Raw genomic sequence first — 24,023 nt, 5'->3', positions numbered from 1 at the left:
CCTCTACATGCCAGCATGGGTAAATGGCTTGTCATGAAGCACAGCTACTTTCTGATTCAAATGAACCCACTGTTTCCACTAAAATACGAGCTGGTAATCCAATGGGTGTTTCAAAATCGTGTTTTCTTGCAGCTGCAACACTGAACCAGAATCTGCAGCAGTTTTCTGCATATCCCTAAGGCAGGCATGAAACAAAGCCTACAAAGCTATGATAATCAGCAAACCAGTATTTTATAGTGATTCTGTAGCTTCCTAAAAGACTGTTATGCTTCTTACAGACAAAAAAATACTGGATTTGGTATGTTATGAATATCTCAAAGCAGTCCTGAAAAATTTCTGGACCAATCCCGATCCTGGCGGGGCAGATCTCCTGCATACTACTGGCATTCAGCAGAAGAGGAAAGAGAGGAAAAGAGCTGGCAGGCACTGACAGGATGTGAACAGGGAAGACTCCTAGCACCACTTTAAACACCTACAGATCTGATAAACAGCCCTTTCAGAGGGGAATAATCTGAGCAGTTCCTGACAGGCTGCCTGATGATAACCCACAGAAGAGGTGCTGACCTCTGTAGGCACTGATCTCTTTGCTGTGGCGACCACTGACAGGACCCAAGGGAACGGCCTGAAGTCGTGGCAGGGGAGGTTTAGGTTAGGCTTATGTTAGATATTAGAAAAAGGTTCTTCCCCCAGAGGGTGGTAGAACACTACCCAGGCTCCCCAGGGAATGGTAACAGTCAGTCCCAAGGCTGCCAGAGCTCCAGGAGCGTTTGGACAATGCTCTCAGGCACAGGGTGTGACTCTTGGGGATGGCCAGGCAGGGCCAGGAGTTGGTCTCCGTGATCCTTGTGGGTCCCTTCCAACTCAGCATATTCAGTGAGTCTGTGACTTGTGCTGTCCTACCATGCATAGTCAATATCCCTCTTCTTACAAGATGTTGGAAAGCAGAGCTGGCTTGTGTTTAGAGAGATGAAATAAATCATAACCACCACGTTAAGTCATCAGAGAGTCCAGGAAGCATCTGAAAGCTACTTGATCTTATGGGTAGTGAAGTAATTTGCATAACAGGTTGAAGACTTTTCATCCTAATTGCAAGTGACTTTGAAAGCTGAAAGCAGGGTGCCAGCAGATTCTATCTGAAGGGCAGATGGGGAAGGCCTGGTCGCTTCCTCCCACATCCCTGCAGATGTGGAGGCTGGTCGCTGTGGTAACACACCCCCACAGGGATCCGGGGCTCCTGCTCACTGCGTGCCAACAGTAGCGATGGGAGACAACATTTCTTCTCATTAGCTCTTAAAATAAGCCTGGAATGACTAAATTGCTGCAGCAATACCTTAGAAATTAGTAACTGCCTAATTGCCACAACATGGAGGTGTCCTCGCTCCTTTCCTAGACTATTGCAATTACTAAATGATCAATCTCTAAAGAAAACCCAACAAACCAAACTCCCTGAAATTCCCAGCCTTCACCTGATACTTTAAACCTATCTCCAATTCCCAGCAAAAACTTGTAGCTCAAAATGCTACACTCTAAAACGTGAGCAGATCTTACTCTGTCTGAATTAAAATTCTATGCAAGGAAGAAGTAACACTGAAACATACTCGCATTACAGCAGTGAGGAATTTATGTCAAGGTGAACATAGCCCAAGAGCTTACTGCATGTGAGAGCTGCCAAAGTTACTAATTAGCTGACAGAATGAGGAGAAGTAGTTGATGCACGAACCAAGGCAGTAACTACAGAGACAGCAACACCAGCCCTGAAATCTACTGAAGAGTTCCATGGTGCAGATGGTCTTCTGAAGCCAGAGGCAGTTTCAGGACTCTCAGGATAACAAGAGGAGTCAGCCTGCAGAGCTCTGTGGAAGTACAGAAAGTAAATGCACTCCCACCTTTACTGCAGTGTGATAAGGGACAGTGGAAGGGAATGTCTTGGCCTTTCTGAAGCACAAGAACCCTTCTTTTGCCAGAGAAGCCTATGATTATTTGGATTATCTTAAACCTTTCTTCTAAACCTATTCAATATCCAAGCCAGGTAACAAACACTTAAATGATACAAAATCATAAAGCAATGCTAAAGCAGAGGGCAAAGTAATTCAGCCTACCAGATACTTCAGCAAAAGATAATTATCTGCAAACAATCTCACTGTAGGAAAAAAACAAACCCTGAGGCTTCTATTTAGAAAGGGAGCCACAAACCAAAGAGAGCTGTAACAACTGCCTAGGTTTAGGCATGTTTTTTAATCCCACCAATTTCACTGAAATTGAAATGTTAATTTATGTGTGTTGAACTTTTTAAGTGCTTTCCTAGACCTGGGCCAAAGGAAATGGGTGCTGCTTGCAGCTTGCGCTGAAGAACCAGAGTATCTCATTCTGAACGCTAATGATTAAAACAGTTAGAACAATTCCTACAGACAGTGCTGCAGTGAGAAAATACCTTTCCATCACCATTCTCTTTTTAAGGAGGGCTCAGAAAGATAAAGTTTTCCTCCACACACTCTACTGCCACAGGCAGGCTTCTGTCAAATGATTTGGACAAATCTGAGTGGTTTAGGTCACTTAGAGAACCTCTGTTAAAGGTATTAGCAAAAGCAGGTTTAATGTAAATGTGCAAAAGGGTGATGAGGTTGAATGGCAGGGTTCACACTGGTAACTGCTGCATGGATGATGGACACAGAGGAAAATCTGTCTAGAATCAATGTAGAATGATTTACACAGGCACCATGGATGCCAAAAGCTAAGGGAGACCCTGCTGCTGAGTCATAGGGTTCAGACTTGGGCAGGGGTTTATGCCTGAAGGATTTAGCAGCACCTAACTGCTGACTAATGTAACATTTGTGAAATGATTCAATTCCTGTATGCACAGCCGGAATTTAATTCCAGATCTAAGATGGCAATTTCCATACTATACTTCCCATAGGGGATTTAAAACAATTCACACACACAGAAGTACGTATATGCATAAACAAATATGTCCAAGGGTACCTATTAAAGATCAAATGCCTCTGCACCTCTCAAGAGGCAAGAGTTGAGATTTGAGGAGCAAAGGCATCAGCCCGGGCCCAGATCTGTGAATCTTGAGCTGAAGCTCATGATTCAGATTTCCCCTTCTTTTCTGTTAAGGAAATTCTTTCATTACATGTTTTGTTTCAATAAAGTTTTGGGCTTTTTAAGGCTGGAAGGAATGGAAGAATATAGCAACTACATATGCACAGATACATAATTCTGTGGATAACGATTTATTACACAGTAAGGAAAAAGAATAAGCTTTTATACAAATTAGGAAACTGACAAAGTATTAGCTAAGTATTACACTCCTAGACCATGTCTCAAGCCATAATCTGATTTAGAAGTCAACTGCACAGAATCGTTAATGAAGGTACATCTCATTCATTAAAAGCTATGGCACTATTTAAAACCCTGCAGAAGGAAAACAGAAATTCAAGCTCATGTACAGATTACTTTAAGCATGGTTGTCATCCTGGAAATAGCTATATCCATGTACCTGTATCCACCTTTCAGCACAGAGCAACTTGAGGATCACCAGATCTAGTTCAAGATGCATTAACATTCCCACCTCAAAAATTTTATGGCCTCACCAGGACATCCCTTGGTGCCCATCCAGCCGGGCCACCACATCGCAGCACTCTCCACTGGAGTTTGAAACTGGCTTGTCTGCCTCAATAACATTCACTTATTTTGTTTTTATGATGGGGATCTTAATGAGAGCAATCCTTCTCAATATTACCAGTGCAGGAGAGGCTACTATCCTGTTTGAAAACTCCCTTTGATTTTAGTTTCCTCACACCCCAATATTTTTGCATTTTCAAAGCATCAAGACATTGAAAGACCTAATAAAAGATAACTTTTCTTATTATCCTTGTTTTAGCCCTCAGCATGTCTGCAAGACTGACTACGCAATACCTTGCTTGCTATGAGCAGGCACTTGCGCTCATCTTTCCAGTTAGTGTTCTTCCAGAAGATGAAAAAACAAATATCAGATCAGCAAAATCAGCAAAAATGAGTGTTATGTAAAAGAAAAAAAAAAAACATAATAAAAACAATCCAGCACAGTATGATTCTGTGACTTTGCTCTCTCTGATAATCTGAAATTCTCTTAAAAACAAAAGTGATGTCAGTTTGCTGGCTCTTCAGGTTTTGGGTTCCTTGCACAGATCTTATACATCTCAGATGCTGCCAGACACTGGACATCTGACAGTCAGAGAGGAGAATGCAGTCAGAGCTGCTTTTTGGCTACATCCAAGCCACTGGAACATCAGTGACCGATCCTAACACACAATGGCCAAAGAACAGAATAGGAAACTCTGAGCAGTTCAGATTTTTCCCTGTATCACAAACAAGTACTAGGTGGGGAAAAAAAATTTATGCATTTTTTCATTCCTAAACCTACTGGTCCAGTTTTGTCTCTTAGGATATAAAAAATTTTCCTCCCATCCTCATTTCCAGCACCTACTCTAGACTCTCCAGGGCCTTGTCTGGAAGTCTCCAAACCCCAGAAGATGGAGAGGCAGTGTGGAGGCTCCTCTGTTCAAGGGTGCCACTCTGCTCTACTCCAAACACATCCCAGCTACTGCTGTTCAGAGAAGCTAAGGCTGTCAGAGAGGAAGAATTCCAGTTCAACAGTATCATCAGTGGTCTCTACTGGTACATTACTCTTTTCCATAGTGGGTGAATAATGCTGTGCTTCATGTCTTGAAGCCAATATCCTGGAAGTTCCATTGCAGGAACATGCCTCTGGTTGTGTGATGCTGGTAGAGCAAGCACAGTTTGGATGGTAAACATCTGGACAGGAATTGGGTTGGCAATGACTAGGGATGTAGTATTCAGCTGCCTCTGGACTCGATTCTACTGGATTATGAAAAGGATAACCAGGCATGCAACAGGTCTGGGGACAGTTCTTGGTTTTGAACCTATGGTGAAGACCTAATTTTGCAATAAGGGGCTTTCCAACATTAATTTTCTTTCTTTCATCCATTGTATCTTCTATTCCTGAATACTCATAGTGCAAGCAAACAGTGAAGATTAAATGTTCCTGTAAAAGTGGAAAAAGGGGGAGAGAAAAAGTTATATTTCCTCTCCAAATAAACACTACAAGAAACCCTTAGAGAGGCTCTGGTCTCCTGGAGAAGCAGAGTGGCCTTTTTAGGAGCAAGAGACACACAGTGGGCAGGCCTTGTTTCCTGAGGACCTCTTTTGGTCCCTACTTGTTCACTGAACAGTCTGTGTTCCCAGAGGCACCTGTGTTACCTCAACTGCCAAAAGAGAGGTAGAAGAAGAGATGCCAGGCTGTGTCTGGCACAGCTGTTCATGACACTAAGATACAGAGACACTTAGCAGTGTCCCAGTCTGCTGAAGTGAGAACCTTTCAAAAACAGTGTGCCCAGGAGCACAGGCTGATAATACACACTTTCATCTCCTACTAATGACTTTGTATGAGGCATCTCTGCTTCGGGTCATGTTCTTCCTAAAAAGCATAGGAACACTCTCAGAGTATGCAATAGGTGATCTGCCCAAAAATAACCATCTTGGCCAAGTTCAGCATGGGCTTGGAAAATAAAAGGGGCCTTGCATGCTGGTATCAGGACTCCATATGCATCAATTCCCTGCCTTTTACTTTTCAGCTGAAATTAAAGTTACTGAACTGTGTTATTATCCATTCTTTCCCTCCAAAGAACTTACTACACTAACAATACACAGCTGCCTCAACAGAACTGCAAAGCAACATGAATAGTGTCCATTATCTGGGCAAATTTGTAATGAGTAGTATATACTAACCCTTAGTTTTTGCAGTGAACTCAGCCTAGTGTAGAGACAGTGTTTGGGAAGGTCCTTTGCTACTAAATAGCTTCCAGTTTCCTCAGGAGTTCCTTTATTGGCCTCTTTAGGATCTACATCCAAGTCCTGTTTCAAGAAAAAAAACAAACTTAATTGATTATATAGAATTTGTAGATCATAAAATAGTATTTCTTTCAGTCTGAGCAGTTGCAGCACTTTAGACCCATTTTATTATACAAGATGCAGCTTGATATGGGTGGAGCAGAAAATTTTCAACTTCAGTGGAGCAAGATCACGAGACAGCAGCAGGAAGCACTTACGAGTGGGAAGTCTGTGATGTGGGCTCTGCAAGCTGTGATTTCAGGGGGCTTCGTAACTATCCTTGTATAGATTATCATGACATTGGAGAACTCAGCTGCAAACCCCAGCTGAATCTGAACACCACACTGGAATTCAAGGGACATACTTTCTGGAAGCTCTGCCAATAAATAACATATTGTTACAGTCTAAATAGAAACTTAGCGATTGCTGCTTTTTTCCCCAATCATTCAACAAACAAGAATTAAGTGCTTGGTATCACAAATAAACATCTCCATCTCTGAAAGAGTGTTCCTATATGACAAGTGGTCTTAGAAATGCCATCCCTGACCCTCTGCCCCAACTGTGAAAGAAATTTGAAGATGTACTCTAACAAGTTCAGGTGAAAAAGGTAAAAAGGTCTTAAACTCCACTGCCCTTCTTAAAAAGCTAGGAAGCCTGGAACGCATCTCAGTTTTATTTTATTTTTCTTAGTTGTCTGTATTGAAGACTTCTTCTCATCATGCACATTTACCACACAGTTGACCTGGCTGTTTTAGGTGATGACTTTAGAATGAGATCGACGACATCTTACAAATGTCACTGCTAGACACGCAGTACTGTGAGCCTGTCCCAGAAGGAGACAACGCATAAGTGTCCCCTCCAGTGTCTGAGTGCTCTTAAATACACTGAATATACATGAATTCTACATGTCACCTTATTCATTACTATCTCATGTAGGGGTAAACCCCAGAACAAAAACTTGTAACTGAACACAGTAATGAAAATGTAGCTACAACCTTGAATTTCTTCCATTTCAATAGTACATGCTCTCTCTTCTCCCATCATGGCAGTAGGATCATCTAAAAGCAGACTGTACTGTACCATGAGCTTTGGCCCACTGCAGGTTCCGTGCCAGGGACTCTGCAGAAGATGTGCTCTGTTGAACAGGATCAGTTAATGCCCTTTTCTCTGACAAGCTGCTGCGGATCTCCAGGGCTTGCTTGCCTTTGGTAAGGGGACACTTGCCCATATCTAAAAACAAGATGCAGGGAGGTTCTTTAAAAATCAATGCTGCCACAATTCCAACTGAATTATGTACTTTCCCACAATGTGTGGTTGCTGTGGTTATGCCAGAGCCAGCACATCCATCAACAATAGCTGCAGTTATTTACAAGTATTCCTTGCTCAGCACTTCCTTCCCTGAAGGCCAAAGCAGCTCTGCAGAGCCCTGACGGGTTGTACGTGGCCTGGCCAACATTGTCCCATGTTCCTCAGAGCCAGTCCCAGCAGCATCACAGCTCTGACTGGCTAAGGTCCTAATTAGAGTGACTAATTTCAAGAATGTGAGTAATTCCATTGGAGGAGATTATTCTAAAGGAATGGGGGCAAGGGGAATATTTTAGGTTTAGATACAAGGACCCAATATTGATTATTTAACAGAGTACAAAACTTGGCAAGTTTGCAGATGATTAAAAACTGAGAGGAGTGCCTGATACCCCCAAGACCGTACTGCTCTTTAGAGGGTCCTGGACAGGCTGTGGAATTGGAAATCATGAAGTCCAGTAACAGGAAACACCAAGTTCTGCTCCCAGGCAGGAATAATCCCTTGCACAGGTCCACAAAGGGCCTGACTCACTGGGACACAGCTCTGCAGGGAAGGACCTCAAGGACCTGGTGGCCACCAAGCTGACCATGAGCCAGCACTGCACTCTTGTGGCAAAGGCACAGCAAGAACCACGGTGCCAGCAGGCTGCAGACTTTTCCACAGGGGCTGTTTCCATGGAACACTCAATGGGAACATTCCTCTGGCACTGTCTGCACAGCACCTGTGTACTCCCTGACACCAACACCTGGGAATACTCACAGCAGTGCTGTGACAGCAGGGCTGGTCACGCTGCCTGTCAGTCTTTCCCTGTCCTCTTGAAGAGAACACAAAGCTCTGCAACCTGCAGCTGCCCCAGGCTGCTGAACCCAGGGCAGAGCTGGGCTGATTCACCTACACACACCAGTCTGACACTGTTCTGTGCTTGGAGCAGGTGTTTGCACAGAAGCAGTGGGCTTTCCCTCCACACTTCACTTTAGTACTTCTCCCATCAACTCAAAAATACAATCACTGAACCAGGCAAATTAACACAGTGCATTGCCCTTTGTACTGCACTTAGAGAACAAATCATTATCATTGCTATAGCACTCTGAGGCAAGTAGGATTATGTTAATTGCCTAAATGAACATGCAAACGACTGGACTACCACAAGCAGCTGGCACCACAGGACAGAGGAGTTTGTGGATGGACAATTCAAAGCTCCATATAGAAAAACACTTGGAACAAATAATATTCACTGAAGAGGAGAGTATAAAATTGAATGCTATTAAAGAAGCTTAGCATCAGGAATGTTGTTAATATGCTGCCCAGTAGCACCTATTTGAACAAAACACAAGAAAGAGATTTAAGTAGTGTAACAAATTCACCATGAGAGGAAGGACATGGAAGCAAAGTTGTTTTCAGTAATGCAGACTGAGGAGACTGTTAGTGCAGTAAGCTGGAGCTCACCTTCTGCAATCTCATCAAGCAGAACAGTGACCTTCTTGTCTTCTAACAAACGGTCCTTCAAGAACTTCATGAAGATTCCATTGGCCAACCCCAACTGCTGGATTTCAAAAGCTTCTGCTCCTTGGCACCTGTGAGACCATCAGCATTGGACAAGGAAAAAAACCTGAAAAACCTGCATGATTAAGAATAAATTTCTATTGGGAATGGGGAAAGAAACCCTACAATTTGAAAACCAGATTGTGTCCCAGGCCAATCTGCTCTTTGTATTCCCTTGCAAGCAGCTGATGGAAGTCTTAAAATGTCTTAAAATGACATCACAGACTAGACCTGTTCATTGAACTGCTCATATGAGGAGCTTCAATATATTATAGATGACTTTAGTAAAGCTCCTGACTACTTCTATTCAGCAGCTTTTGCACTTGAAAAGCGACCAAGGTTACGGGCCCACAGCACAGTTCTGAAGAAGAACTGCTATACAATCTCAGTCATTTCTGTGGCACAGAAGAACTTCCTTACGTTGCGTATCCAAAAACAATGTTGGCCGTAACCTTCAGAGCATCCAAGATAAGAACTGTGTCATCATATTCATTTCTGTAATAAATGGAAACACAAGAAAATAAAATAATAATTTTAGAACTAATAATGGCAACAAATTCAAAATATGAGGAAGTGCAGAGTTCAGAACCAGTAATTTGTTTCACTCCTACTGGAAGTCTGGAATGAATCCTGACTGCTCAAACACAAAGTCAGCACCATCAGCACTCTGCCTGAGGGCAGTGTAAAGACAGAGGCACCATGCTTTACCCAGAGAAGGGCATGCTGTAGTAACCAGTAGAGTTTGGCTGCAATCTCTCCAAAACACAATTCTAATATCCACCCATACTAGGTTATTTCAAAAATGGTGTGGTTTTTTTCTTAATTTTTCTTTTCCCCACCAAACATGGTGGCATTAGTATGAGGCTTACATTGAAGGATTTTCTATTTGGACAGCAGATTGCGAAGCTGAATTGGGTCATGGGCATTTCATTCGCAGAGAAGTTTAGAGGCTCCACAGTTACTAAAGCACCAGCAATTTTCTGTTATGAAACATTCCTCAGAGACCAACTGCCAGAAGTGCTGACTGAAGAGCTGATTTCAATTACAAGTTTAATTGATCATAATAGTTTCTCAACATGGAAAGAACATAGTACTTTGTGTAGAAAAATCCCATAAATCAGTTGGTTTTTAACCTCTAAATAAAGCTACAACATCCTCAGTACAGAAGCAAAATCCATGGCTCTCAAGAGTTCTAAAATAAGCACTTCAATTGAGCCCTTCTGCTAGGTTAATGTGCCTTTGATCACAGGGATTCTCCTTCCTCCCTGTAATGAAGATGGATAATGATCCCAGGGGAAAGGGTCCTGTTTCTTCTTTCAGATGCCCAATTTCACTTTTATCTGAGTCTGTTTATAACATTTAGAAAAACAACAGCAAAAAAGAAATAAATGTCATTGAAATCAGGAGGCAGGTTATGTACCCATGAGGACAAAGCCTAACCACCAGGTTCACATCCCTATCCAAGGCCACAGGCAGAAGTCTGTGGGTGAAATCTTACTGATGCTAAAGCACTCAGGTGCAGGCTATGAATTCTCAGAACCATGAACTTTGCAGTACAGTGAATTCTCAGCCTAAAGACTTCTGATCAGCAGGAAGCACAGCTTTCTGTGAAGATCCCAAAGAGCTGAGGACAGCTCTCACCATGTAGGAATGCAGGAGATACCTTTTGCGACACATATCCAGCAGGAACACGTTGAGTCCCGTCTGCTTCTCCTGCATCAGCCACAGGATGTTCTGCACGCACAGGCAGTTTGCTGAGCAGTAGGGATTCGGAGCATCAACAGGAACCATGAAACTGTTCCCATAGTTTTCATAGCCATGACCAGCATAGTATAACAAACCTGAGTTCAAAACAGGTGTGACAGTGAGCAGTGCATCAGAGACTTCTGTCCATTTCAGTGGGTCAAAACTGTCATGCACAGTGCTGACTGTGGGCCAGGGAGCTCACTGAAGCCACTCCAAGCTACATTAACATCAATACACTAACACAGTAAATTAAAAGAAGCACAAAAATCACACATGCAATAGAATCAGTTAGACATTTCCATAAACACATTAAGTTAAATACTCTTAAAATGCTCTAAGTAGCTGTGACCTCTAAAGGAGTCTGTTACGTGTGATGTGTAACTCACAGATAGGAACAAGGAAATGTGCCAACTGTAAAACATCTTCTCCACATGTGCGATTACAAAGCTCTGAGCAGCAGTAAGTCTGCAGTTTATAGACAAAAAAGATAAAAAGCTGAAGAGCTTGGTAGGACTCCAGAGCACATCCCCATTACTAAACTACCAACAGCTCATGTTCAGTTGATTGCAGCTGTATCTCCTAGTTACAGACTCATGACTCTTCTGGGTCTACTAAACAAACAAACTCTTTGCATGCTTACCTAGCCAGAAATTATTATCCTGCCATCATGTCCCTCATGTGTCACTACAAAACAGTCTACAACATTTTAACATTTAGAATCTTCAATAAAACATGCAATACTTTTGTAGAAAAAAACCAACCTGATCAGGGAATTAAAGAAAGTTTTTCTCAACCCTAAGAAAGGGAATTGCAAGCTAGAACCTAGATTTTTCTTCTATGAATAAAAATGTCCAATATTAAAGTCATATAAATTTACATGACTATTAGATGCTTTTAGAATCCATAATCTCTACTGCCATAAAATGCAGCTACCAGAGGCTTGTACGATTTAATTGAATTTTCCTATTGCCTATTCCCAGGCTGGTTTTCCTTAATGATGAGAATTTAATATTTTAAAAAGAATTTTTATTTATCTAGTCAAAGCAGTCTATGGGTCAGATCTGCAATTAGAATATAGTGCTTAGCTGAATAAAAGTCAACAGAAATCTGACAATTTATGCTGGCTGGAGATACGATATTTTTATGTTGTTATTCTTACTAGAATTTGCTGAGAAATTTAAGTCACTACAACACTGGCACATTCACAGAAAACCCAAAATAAGCCTCACCCTAACAAACTAAGATGATCTACTGTTAAATTAGCTTGTGGAGGTGGCCATGCTAGATGTTTGCGCCTTTTCCCTACATACAGCTACAAGATATGAATATATGAAGGATACCTGAACCTGGAGAGTTTCAAGAAAGCTAAAAATGGTATGAAGTGCAACTGCATGACCTTGTGTCAGGCCCTAAGTTAAAAGGAAAGTCTCAATGTGATTTCCAGATTTTGGATCTGGACCTAAATCAGGGTTGACATTCTATGTATCTGAGCATATACTCTGTAAGTAATTGGACTGACTGACTACATTCCTTTTCTGTCCTTGGCAGATGACTGTGCTGTGTGCCAAGTACCTGCAAAAGTTAATATGCTGAGCTCAAGATCAGAAATAAATCTGCACATACCTGGGGTAAGTGGAGTAAACATGTTTGGAGGGCCTCAACGGAGACTCACACACAACAATTTTAAGTAGGCTCAAGTTCCTCAGAGACGTCAGCATTTAAGTGATATCCGCCTCCCTCCCTCAGTCCCTCTCATTTAAAAAGAAAGCAGCCTAATTATTTTTAGCCTTTCAAGCACATGGGTCTATGCTTTTACCCTGTGTGGAATACAGTGTTAATTGCAACCTACATTTAGAACAGCACAGACTAAGACAGCAGAGGAGACAATCATCATCACTTTGTTTACTACTCCTGCTCTTAAGGACCACCATCTGAAATGCCACTTTCCTGGCAGTAAGCCAGAATTACACAACCTAGTGCCATCAGGTTTATATGTAGCAGGGACTAAACAGCAGTAGTCACTATGCCTCTTCTATTTGAAGCTATGCCCACTAGAAAAGGCAATAAATCATTACCTTCTTGTGCACTGACAGCATCTTTTATAGGCTTTAAGCCATTAATAGCCACTATGCAAAAAGTACAAAGTGATCATTTAAACTGAAGTAGTTATTGCCAAACACCACTAAAAAACTGTTCTGCTTACCTTTTATATGAACTGGCTGGAAAAGTACAATTGCAAAAATATGCCATGTAAGAGCTTTCATATGGTGCTGCTGAGAAATTCATTAAAGCCTTTCAGTACTTTATTTGCTACATTCATGTCCACAACTACAGAGAAAAATTGAGAAGGTGCAAAAATCTCAAAGCTCACCCAAACAGATAAGCCCATCTATTTCCCAGGCAATAATAAAAGCAAACTGCTCTCAAAAGCCTCATGTTCCTGCCAGACTGAGGCTTCGTGTCAGGCAGGTTTTGGCTCAGATATAAATGCCCAAATGTCAGAGCAGGCAGTTTTGCACAGACTGAGCATCAGGTAACACACCCGTAAAAAAAGTCATGCAAAGAAATAAGCTGACCTTGTGTTCCAAAAAGGGATCAAATAATCTTTTCTCAAATGGACTTTTACTACAGGAAATCTGCAATTTATTAAATAGGGACGTGGGAAAACTTTTTGCTCTCTGTCCTAAAAAGTTTCTGGAGTTTTCTATACAATTTTAGTAAAATGACAAAATAGTGGCAGTCAGTGGAAAATGTATGAACTTTTCTTACACTCCAAACCAGATCACTCTTGGCCTTTGCCATGCAACGCTTTTGCTCACTGCAGCAATTCCATCATGCTCTCCCCCACTTCTGTCTTGTGCTTTGTCTCCCAAAATCAAATCTAGGCAAGCAAAGTACTATCAGTACTATCAAACAAAATAAAAGCCTGCACTGCAGTTTTAGGAGTGGTTGAGGAATCAAGTTCAATCATTTGATCTGTTCTAAAAGTAAAGGAAAAATAACATTTTAACCAAAGTCAGAGGATATGCTGGTGGGTGCCTTTAATTTATTCTTCCCATTCTACATACATCATATTTACCCTGAAGTTTGTTTAGCAGAGACAAATACCAGATGTTCTCTGCTTGATACATACAAAACTGACCTACTTCAGAAGGGATTTTACATGTCCTTACCATAAACTCCTTTGTCCAGGAGAAGTAAAAATTCATCCACTGCATTTCGCATCTCAGACTCAGTAAGATCCAGCAAAGAAACAACTTTGAAATCCAGCTGCCTTAGCAAACTGGTCAATTCATAGACATCTACCATTGGAGCCTTGAGCTGGGGATGATTCCAGTAGCTCATGTTTCCTATTAACAGAGCCACCTTGTCTGTGGCTGCCAGGACACAGAGGAAAAAAAAAAAAAGTCACATTTATATATTTATATATTATGGATTCAACACCTTCACATTTAAGGTTTTCCAAAGTGAAAAAAACTATCCAATCTCACTTCAGGCACAATATTTTATGTGATTTTACAAGTCATCCCACATCAACAACACAGCTCAACTCTCTTTTCAGCCTGAAGAAGAAAACTTACCTAATGAGAGAGGAGCACTTACACTCCCTCTCACAATGATAAACCTGAAAGAGCCATAAAATTCTGACAGAGGCCAACAACCTTTCCATCTCATTTAGTATCAACAGGACATGCCTGACCACTCAAATCTACACAGCAAATTTAAGAATGTGATTAAAAAACCTAGCAACAATTCTTCGTATCACATGTGCTATCCATCTCTTTATGAGCTTCAGCTCAGCATCAAAGCATCCACATGATGGAACAGGGAGAGCTGAGCTTGCAATGACAGCATTTCCTCAGCAGACAGGGCAGCAATCCTTTCTATCACATTATCCCAATACCACTGCCTCCAAGTGTTCAAAGGAATGGAGTGACACACTGGCTAAGGCCTGGCCACAGGAATCTGAAGCAGTGAACTGAAACAGATGAGAAGGTGCAGATGCTTCACAGGGTCACTAAAAATACTGGTGCCCTCAGCACAGTTTACTCCTAAAAGGGCAAGCAAGCTTTCTAAAAGGAATACACAAATACCCACAGATCTCCCTCCCTGGAGCTCGCTATTTTCCCTGCAGGTCTTGCACTGGCAGTGTCAGTAGTAGCAATACTCAGAAGCAGCAGAATTTGCTTCCTAGATGTCAAATACGTACAGTCATTTCAGTACAAAGCTACTTACCCACAGGTCTATGACTTGATTCTTCTTGTGGGTCTGCTTGAAACAGAAGAAAAGAACAGTGTGTCAGTGACTACAGAAAATGAACTGCATCTTCCCCACAGCCATAGTCTAGTGGCACTGCTTTGTCTAACACTTTGATAATTTAATGCAAGAAAAAGCATTTTTGTTTTGGTGGGGTTTGGGGGTGTTTTGTTGATATTGTTGTTTTTGTTTAGATGATTTCCTTCACCCTCTTCCAGCAAACAACCTGACAGGATGTGAATAGCTAGTTCTACAGATTAAGAAAGAATAGATGCTAAATCTTACAAATGGCACACTGGCACTTTCAGTGACAACAGAACAGTTCATCCTCTCCAAACAAAATGCAGACATGCAAGGTGGGGGATGCTTAGCAGGGATTCCAATCTGGATGCGAAAATGATTTTATTTTGTTTCACACTATATCAGGAACGGCAAGGTATTAACGACACAAACTCTCTTGTGAGTTGAACAGGAGAGCAAGGTTTATTACCCCAGATCTTCTTTTATAGACAAAGTACGCAAAGGTCCAGAAAGGTAAAACCCTTATTGGTCAGTGAACTAACACATCACCATCGTTGGTCAGTGGGGTACACCACCCCTCAACCTTCTCTTGCAAGAAAACAAGAAACTGACAAACAACACCTGCAAGGCTGTCTTGTGTCTCTAAGGATTATTTTGATTCCTCCTTATGATTTCCCAGGCAACTTTCTTAGGCTAGTCTGAGAAAGTTATGCGACTTGCTTTTCTACAGACACTGTGCTCCCTGCTTGCATTTAGCATCCACATTTTGTATTTCACAGAGGGGTGGCAGAGCCAATGCTGTGCCAAGAGAAACAGTAAGCAGTGTGCCAAAGTGGTCACCTGGATAACATGACACAGTATGACAGAGAAGCCCTTCAGTGATTGAAACAGGCTGGGCAAACATAAACGTATTTGATATCTAACCCAGGAAACTATCTTTGGGAGTTGAGGTTTTATGAAAACTGTATGAGGGATAATCCCCTCTAGGGCAACACTATGGATGTACGTTTCCACAATAAACACGTAACAGGCTTCATATCACACTGGCTGACTGCAACATGACCGTAAGAAATATGCCGTTCAACATACGAGTGATAGCCAGATACCTCACATCTTTTTCACCTTAATTATCAGAGAAAGCAGCAATGTGCTAAAACTCAGAGTCCCAAGAAACCACAGATAAGAAAGATTAACTTGCTTTGTATCTGTTCAAGTACATGTGCAGCCTTAGATGAAACAGCACTCCCATGATTCTCTATAGGCTTCAAGTTAAATCTCTTGGAAGAAGAAAGCTGTGCTGCTCTTAAGGTGATACCAGCTCCTATTCAATCCTAAGTTACAGATACATCCAAATACTGTAAAGTTCATATTGCAACCCAGCAAGCCTTCAGTGACTAGTTAAAATTCACAAAGTGAAAATGCAAAATTAAAGTTTTTCAAAACTTATCACTTACCTGATTCCTGAAGATCACTTAAATCTTCTGTGAAGAAAAACACCAATAAAATAATAGTTTAAACAAAAAGCAGAAACCCTTTTATTAGTAAAAATGTGTCATGCCATTATTAAACAAAGCTGAACATAGGAAATAAACTACCTTTCTAAAATACTTTTGGCTTTGCATTTCTGCAAATCAAACCTTATGTGTTTATTCCACATAGAGAAGAGAAAATCCTATAGCAATACATTAAGCTGTGCTAGACACAGCATTGCAGTACAGTAGATGTAAAAACAAACGGGGGGACAATTATGACACTTCAATCTCACAGGCATGCAAGTAGGTTGAAGAAAAAAGGAACAAGGTACCAGAATCATCCCACTGGAGAACAGATGTTTGAAGGGCTGCTGAAAAAGCAACATCCTGAGCGAAAGATCTGATTTTGGGAAGCCATGTATGTTCAGAAAGACTTCAGACACAATTTTCAAACATTCTAAGCTACCAGGGGTTTTGCCTCTTTATTCTGAGAACACTGGAAAGCAGGGAAAAGAACTAACATCTCTGAAGCACCAGTGCTCTCCTGGAGCATTGTGCACCGCTGTGCACAATCCCCTGTGCTGTGAATATTGCAGAGTGAGATACTCAGTAGTAAAGGGACGGTACCAACATTAAAGGTCACAATACACTTCTTCCTCCCTGTTGCAACAATGCAAAGGAGAACAGAAAACATCCTAAGGAAGTTGCTAGAAACACTTCTGCAGACATGGTGCTGACATTGGAACTAGCTCTAGCCAGCTCTCTAAGATCACCCAGGCTCCTGAACATCTCAGGATTTTCTGATTTTCTTGCTAGGATGTTGCCTCCTGAGCCCCACCAAAGAAATCTCAACATCTTTATATTCATTTGAATACCACAAAAGAAGAAAATAGCCTGTTTTTTCTCCTGTGTGAACTAGATCATGATGTCCAGGCAAAGAAGAGAGAAGCACATGCAGAAGGACTGTTGCATCATCCATCAGTGCTCCATCAGTGTTTTAAACCCAAGCTCTCAACCCACACATGCCTTTCAGCAACACACTCAACAACCTATCATCCCCATCACTGATTTTTAAAACTGATTCACAACTAGAGGTTTACATTACCTTCTGTGCACTCCACTGCCACAGCTCTCCTTCCTTGTGTTGTAAGGAGGGGGAAAAAATTGGAAGATGAGCTCTAGTTATGAGTTAGCACACAAGGTGGAAGACACAGGGCACTGTCAAGCTGTTCTGCAATCTGGCTCACTTTACAGCAGTGTAAATCTGCACTGGCCATAACACCGGAAAGTAATGACTCCTGAAACTCAGGAGTAGTAAACTAGGGTGTTTCATAGGTTAGGAAATTACACAATACTATTGCCAGATACATCTGAAAGCTATACAAACAGACCTGCTCCTCTTCAGTTCACTGCAAATACACATGCACTGAAACATGTTCATTCATTCTACCTGAAATGAACAATCTCACCTCTCCTGATTGCTGAAGGACTCCAGGTAACAGAGTTCATGTCCCCAGCAAGGGTTAAAATGGTTTTTAGTTGTCAAAAAGCATAAATCAGCTTGCAATCTGCTAACAAGCCACATACATGCTGGCAGGGCCAGAAAGGGATAGCACTTCTACGCCGTAAAAACCCAAAGGTATAAAATTCCATTTGCTGGACACAAGCACTGGTGTTTTAACAAACGGATACACTGAAAATATAGAATGCATGTGCTTGGCTTACTACTGAAAGCTTCAAAAATAAATTTTAGTCACGTGGAAGAAATGGACAAAGGAGCTGATCTGTATGATATAGAAAAACTCCTTACCTATAATGACTTCTACTTTCTTGCTGTCTTCATCCTCTCGGTCATTGAATACATGACACCAGTATGTTCCTTGATGTCCCACATCCACGTAAGTTACCTATGCAAGCATCATCACAATCACCCCAACAGGCCTTCAAAAAATACCTGCATCAGGTATTTAATACTTGAATCCAAGCCCCACAGGCAAGAAAGAGTAAAGAAACTAAAAACAGCACTTCACACAAGCACTTCTTCAGAAATTATCAAGGTTCTGGAGAAATCATTTTCTTCACAGGAACTTTCCGGGGTAAGCTCAAGGTAGTTAACATTAGCTCCCAAGTGTGGCCTATTACAGTAACTTACTGTGTAGACATTTTTGCTCCCATTTGCCAAAGGAAATCCATTTCTGAACCACTGGTAATGAGGAATTGGGTTTCCAACAGCTCCACATTCTAGGACCAAAGCATCCCCCACTGTCAGGTTTTGTGGCTGAGGCTGATTACAAATGCACAACTTGTTTTCAGGCAAACCCATTAAGTGCCCTTAAAAAATGAAAAGTAAGTAACAAGAAAAGGAAGCGTGAGACAACATAAGCACAGCAACAGGGACCCAAGTGCCTTGAGGAAGCAGGAAGGCACTTTCAGAAGGCATTTTTGCCACTCACCATGAGACGTATTCTGAAGCTCACAAACTTCAAGGCGTGCCCACCGACTGAACATGAAAGAAGATTCACTGTTCACTCGACAGATGTAAAAGCCAGAATCCTTTACGCTCACTGGACTCAAAACCAGCTCTGGAGAATTACCATGGGGAACCTGCATCACAGGTGAACCAAAAATACTTCAATTTCGATTGGTTTAATCTAAACCAGGACCAAGCATTATAATTTTTATTTCCAAGTCCATAACACCATCCTCAACTCCTTCACTTACTCAAAACTTACTGGTAGGCTGAGACAACTGAACTTACAGCTTCCTTTCTGCCCCATTCCACATTCACAGTCCCCAGGAATGAAGTGGTGTGAATATAAGGAATCACCGTTTTGTTTTAGCATGTTTGTAGGATCATTATCCAGCATTTCTAATTTTGGTTTTCTGAGTATTTACATCAATCTTCTCTCATTGTGAATAAGAGCCTCAAAAAAAGGATGATCCAAAATCATTATGTTATTCTCACTATTTAAAAAGCCTGCATGCTCTATGAACTCTTACCTCTTTTTCCTGCTTGAACCACTGGTAGTGCACAAATGGGTGTCCCATTGCCCAGCAGCATAACTTGACAACCTGACCGGAGAGCACTGCTTGAGAGTCTGGCTGGACAACAATCTTTATACCTTTAAGACAGAATTTACACATAGTTATTAAGAATTTACACAAAGTTATTAAGAAATACAAGTTTGTAATTTATATTTTCATTTAAATTGCCCTTGAAGCAAAGAACATTTCTGTCATTAAATACACTTGAAAATAATTTGTTTGTACTGTGTATACACACAGTTCCAATTAGTTATATATTTTAAGACATTCAAAATTGTCTTCCACTACACAAAATCCATGCTCAAACGAGTAGTACTCGATGGAGCTCATAAAAGATTCAAAGTAAATAATTCAGATATTTTAATTTTAAAGGAAATAATATGTCTCATGGTATCACAGGTCCCTTTTTGGAAAGATATTCCCAGTTTTAAGTGTTTTCTCACTCCCAACAATTTCTTTGAGCTGTTTGGATTAAGGCTCAGCCCTGAGGGAGTCAAAGCAGTCAGAGTTTAAGTCCAATAGAGTGCTTTCCTGCTATTTCTTATGCATTCTTATGAGCTGAATCCTTGGTTTCAGCTTTATGCCTCTGACTCCTGCAGAACACAGGGCGGGGGTTTCTGGAAGGTAAAATTTTCCACTTCAAATCTTAACTGCCAGAAGAGCAACTCTGACACCACCCTGATATGATGCATTTATTTTCTTAACCTAAACCATTCCAGATTTTGTTACAGGGTGGTCTCAAAACCAGATCCACTGGTATAGTCAAGGTCATCAGAAGAAGGAGGAGAAGTCAACTGCAGAACAGAAAGTTTAAAAATCATTATTCGAAGCATTCTTTGCTCTGGATGGTACAACTAGACCAGAACATGGAGACAAAAGCCTGAAATAGAGAGCACATGGCATTTGAAAATCACATAACCTTGCCTGGCAGGACGGTGGGTTCTATCAGCTGTCTCCACACACAGGATTACTCGGAAGGAGTGGAACACACCAGCAGCTACTCTAAAAAGAGCTGCAGCACTTTGAAATTCCCTGCCCTCCTTACTCCAAAATCACTTCCTTCTACACCTAGCACTGGAGATCACTAACTCAGTTCCTTATTTAACACCACCTCTGCTGCATTCTGCAGTTAAACTGTGTTAAGTAGTTTTTGAGCATCACAGTCCTCTAACATTAACCAATACAAAAAGTAATTATATTATTTCAATTTAAAGGACAGAATAATTAAGACTTGTTAAAAACTTCTACTTTTTGTTTTTAATTTCTCCCAATTTGCATCACAAACAGCTCTTAAGAACGTAGATTAGAAAAATTCACTAGAAGATAAGCATTTTGCATTTGTCAGAGGCATTCCAAACAAGTTCTAAGAAATCTGATCCATACTTCACAGTTTCATTTCTTTTCCTAGTTTTTTTTTCAGCACTACAGTCGCTTCCTGTATATACCATGGAATTTAATGGCTCAAAAAGGAAAACGTTCCAGCTCAGTTTTGTGATTGATTACAAAGACATATAAATATTTCTTCCGTTTTCCCTGGAAAATGCAGAGCATAAGTGTTACCTTTGAAGATGGCAAAGTGGCATCTGTGCTTACCAGACTTTGAAACACACCATGCAAATTCAGTATTTGTAATCTTACCTATAATCTAATTGTTAGATCGTTAGCTGACAACACTGGGAAACGCTTTCACTTGATGGAAGAGTGAAAAGCATTGCTACAATACACTTGAAAAATCCCAACATTGTCCTAACTGGTTCTCAGCCCATGGCTTCTTTTCACACACTGTCCAAAGAAGAGGACAGCTTTCAGCATGGCAAGGAGCCTGCAGGTCTCATTTCCACTTCCCATTCAAAGAGAAGCTTTTATCATTTCCCAGGAGGCTGCATTTCACCCTGTCCTGAAGAAGAAGGACCTAAGAGAGGGTTCTGGTTTTGTACTACAGCAAATAGCACTTGCTATTACATGGTCCTACTTGTGTATCTCCTTGTGCTGCCCCACTTCCTAGACTTTGTGAACAACCACACTGAATCACAGAATATGCTGATCTTCAAGGGATCCACAAGGATCATCAAGTCCATGTGTTAGCAGAAAATAATCTAGTTCTCTCCTAAATTAGTTTATCTGCCCAGTGAGCAAGCTGGACTGAATCCTGCATGTACCAGAATTGCCTTAACTGGACCCTTCCCCTTCACTTGGGGTAAGTTACTGGCACCTCCAGACCCAGGTGCTGGCAGCACCTGTCTGTCCATCTCAGGTCCATAAGCATCACCCAGAGACACCAAACCCCAGTCAGCAGACAGAATGACAACACCCAGCACACCCATGCAGCCAAGTCTAAGTCTGCTACAACACTGTGTGAAGGCTTGGCTTACTTTTAACCTCAGAATCAGATGAGCCAATTACCTTGGTAATCATCTGGATCCCAACTACCAGAATTCAAGCACTAAAGATGTTTTTAGTTCCTGTAGAGTGTTACATTGAGTGTTTCCAGTCTGAAAACCAGGGCTGTAGTGAAAGCACAGCCCAGAACTGACCTGAATGTCTGAGACACTGGAGGGCCTCTGTGTGCTCCAGGGCCTGCAAGGACTCTGCCAGCTCCACCACAGTGCAGCCTCGATCCCCCAGCAGCTTCAGGAGACTCCAGCTGGGACTGCCTTCTGGCTCCAGCACCTGGAGGGAACACTGCTCCAAATCCAGAGGGCTATGGAATAATGGGAGAAAGATATGGCATAGACCTTCTTAATACTTCTTTCTCAGAAAAGACCTGGGTTAACAATCACTTGTAGATAAATAAAAATATTTTTAACAATAGATATGGGAAATTCCTGGCTGATTTGGACATATCTGCACCATTTCCTTCAAGTTTCAGGAGATTAGAGGTTACTCAGTGACACCTCCACAAACAGAAACTGGTATTAGTGAGCTGGATGGTACAAGAGATGCATATATCTCACAATTCTCAGCAAATGCATTAGGAAACCTATTTTTCACTTTTAAAGTCTCAGCAGAAAAAGTAGTACAGCACCTTTCATTTCCATGAGCCTAATTCAGAAGCTGTAGAGGATGAGTCAGACTCTTAACTTCAAAGTACAGGAAGACTGATTTTAAAGGTGTAAACAAGTGACTGCTGGAGCCCAGCATAACACACCGACTGTGCAGCGTAGTTAATTGCGTCTGACCTTTAGAGTTTCAATTTCAGTGTTGTCATCACGCACTTTCAATCACAGCGGATTCAGTCAACACAAATAAGGAAATAACGACAGCTGTCTAAAGGAAATACATATTCCCACTAAAAAGATTCATCAACGTTTCTTTCATTAAATCACAGTGCCACGCAAGCCTGGGGGCGAGATACCTTCAGTATGTGGTGATACCTTCACTTATCAAGTGGACTTTCAGTGTTTTACGGGATTACAGAGAGAGAGATAAACCCCCGCCGCTGCCCGCGCCGCCGCGCTCACCTCAGCCGCACCGTGCCGCGGCTCCCCGCTCGCTGCGCCAGCTCCCGCCAGCCCTTGCCGGGCGCCGCGCGGTCCAGCAGCTCGCTGAGCCTGCGGAGCAGCGGCCCGGCCAGGCGGCTGAGGGGCAGCGACCCCGCCGCGCCGCGCTCCATCGCTGCCGCCGGGGCGGTGCTGCCGCCCGGAAGGAAGCGCCGCGCGGAGAGCGCGGGGCAGCGCGGGACGGGGCGGCCGGGCGGGGTCCGGCTGAGGGGAGTGTGGGTACGGCGCCCTGAGGGCACCGCGGCCACGGCGCCCTGAGGGGAGCGCGGACACCACGCCCTGAGGGCATCGCGCCCTGAGGGCATCGCGGGCACCGCGGGCACCGCAGCCACAGCGCCCTGAGGGCATTGCGCCCTGAGGGTATCGCGCCCTGACGGCATCGCGCCCTGAGGGGAGCGCGGACACCGCAGCCACAGCGCCCTGAGGGCATTGCGCCCTGAGGGTATCGCGCCCTGACGGCATCGCGCCCTGAGGGGAGCGCGGGCACCGCGGCCACAGCGCCCTGAGGGCTTCGCGCCCTGAGGGGAGCGCGCCGTGGCGTCCCCTCGGCCGACCCTAGCGACACCGTGAGGGAGCAGACCGGGTGTGGTTGTACCCGTGTTGAAATGGGAGTGTTGTGCATTCGTCCGCGGAGGCGAGACCTCCTGCAGCATCCATAGCTGGCGCTGAGAAGGCCGAACGTGTCTTTAGAACCGGGGCTGGGACGTAAACCAGGTAAAGCCCACAGGACACTGAGGGCAGGGGTCTCGTTTTGGAGAGAAACAGCTTTATCCAAGTGCAACCAGCACGACCATGGACTCTCCTCTTTGACACAACTTTCCTCAGCCTGCTGCCATCTCCAAGCGTGCAGCATAAGGATCAGACACCTTTCGTCCTTTAGCGTGGGAGAGGAGGGGCTGCTCGGGAAGAGCCTCCCAAAGAGATGTTTCCGTGAGTGATTGTCATCCCTGCAAATGCACAGATGATCTGAAGCGAATTCTTACCTCTCTGGTACTGCAATTTGCTCAAAGTGGACTGAAATTGCCTAAGAAAGTAATTTTACTAACATTTTTAATCAGTGATCAGGCATTCAGGTTGCTCAGAGGTGGTAGATGCCTCATCCCTAGAAGTGTTCAAGATCAGCTCAGGCAGGGCTTGGAGCAACTTGGTCTGGTGGAAGGTGTCCCTGCCCATGTTAGTGTTGGACTATATGACCCTTAGAGGTCCCTTACAACCCAAACTGTTCCGATTTGAATGTGGCTGTCC

General features: G+C 42.7%; 1 protein-coding gene across 5 annotated transcripts; it reads right to left on the bottom strand.

The window, feature by feature from the left end:
- Nucleotides 1-452: 452 nt before the first annotated feature.
- LOC131591487 (mucosa-associated lymphoid tissue lymphoma translocation protein 1-like) lies at nt 453-22,910 on the bottom strand. Of its 5 annotated transcripts, none has more exons than XM_058862253.1 (17): nt 22,740-22,910; nt 21,813-21,979; nt 19,234-19,355; nt 18,687-18,837; nt 18,386-18,564; nt 18,044-18,140; nt 17,339-17,371; nt 16,216-16,242; nt 14,720-14,755; nt 13,657-13,860; nt 10,401-10,578; nt 9,158-9,232; nt 8,642-8,769; nt 6,973-7,122; nt 6,111-6,268; nt 5,791-5,916; nt 453-1,853 (listed from the first exon to the last, which is right to left on the bottom strand). In XM_058862253.1, the coding sequence occupies exons 1-17, from the start codon at nt 22,889-22,891 to the stop codon at nt 1,839-1,841; spliced, it is 1,998 nt and encodes a 665-aa protein (XP_058718236.1). In that variant the 5' UTR covers nt 22,892-22,910; the 3' UTR covers nt 453-1,838. The 5 variants fall into 5 exon arrangements, with proteins under 5 accessions (XP_058718236.1, XP_058718232.1, XP_058718233.1 ...); XM_058862249.1 differs by lacking the exon at nt 453-1,853 and adding an exon at nt 3,218-5,047; XM_058862250.1 differs by lacking the exon at nt 453-1,853 and adding an exon at nt 3,218-5,047 and having other exon boundaries at nt 14,720-14,752.
- Between the last annotated feature and the right edge of the window lie 1,113 nt (nt 22,911-24,023).

The sequence above is a fragment of the Poecile atricapillus genome, chromosome W (genome assembly GCF_030490865.1).
Source record: "Poecile atricapillus isolate bPoeAtr1 chromosome W, bPoeAtr1.hap1, whole genome shotgun sequence".
In the NCBI taxonomy this organism is placed as follows: Eukaryota; Metazoa; Chordata; class Aves; order Passeriformes; family Paridae; genus Poecile; species Poecile atricapillus.
The sequence above is the reverse complement of the archived record's forward strand: the minus strand, read 5'-3'. Positions and strand labels throughout refer to the sequence as shown.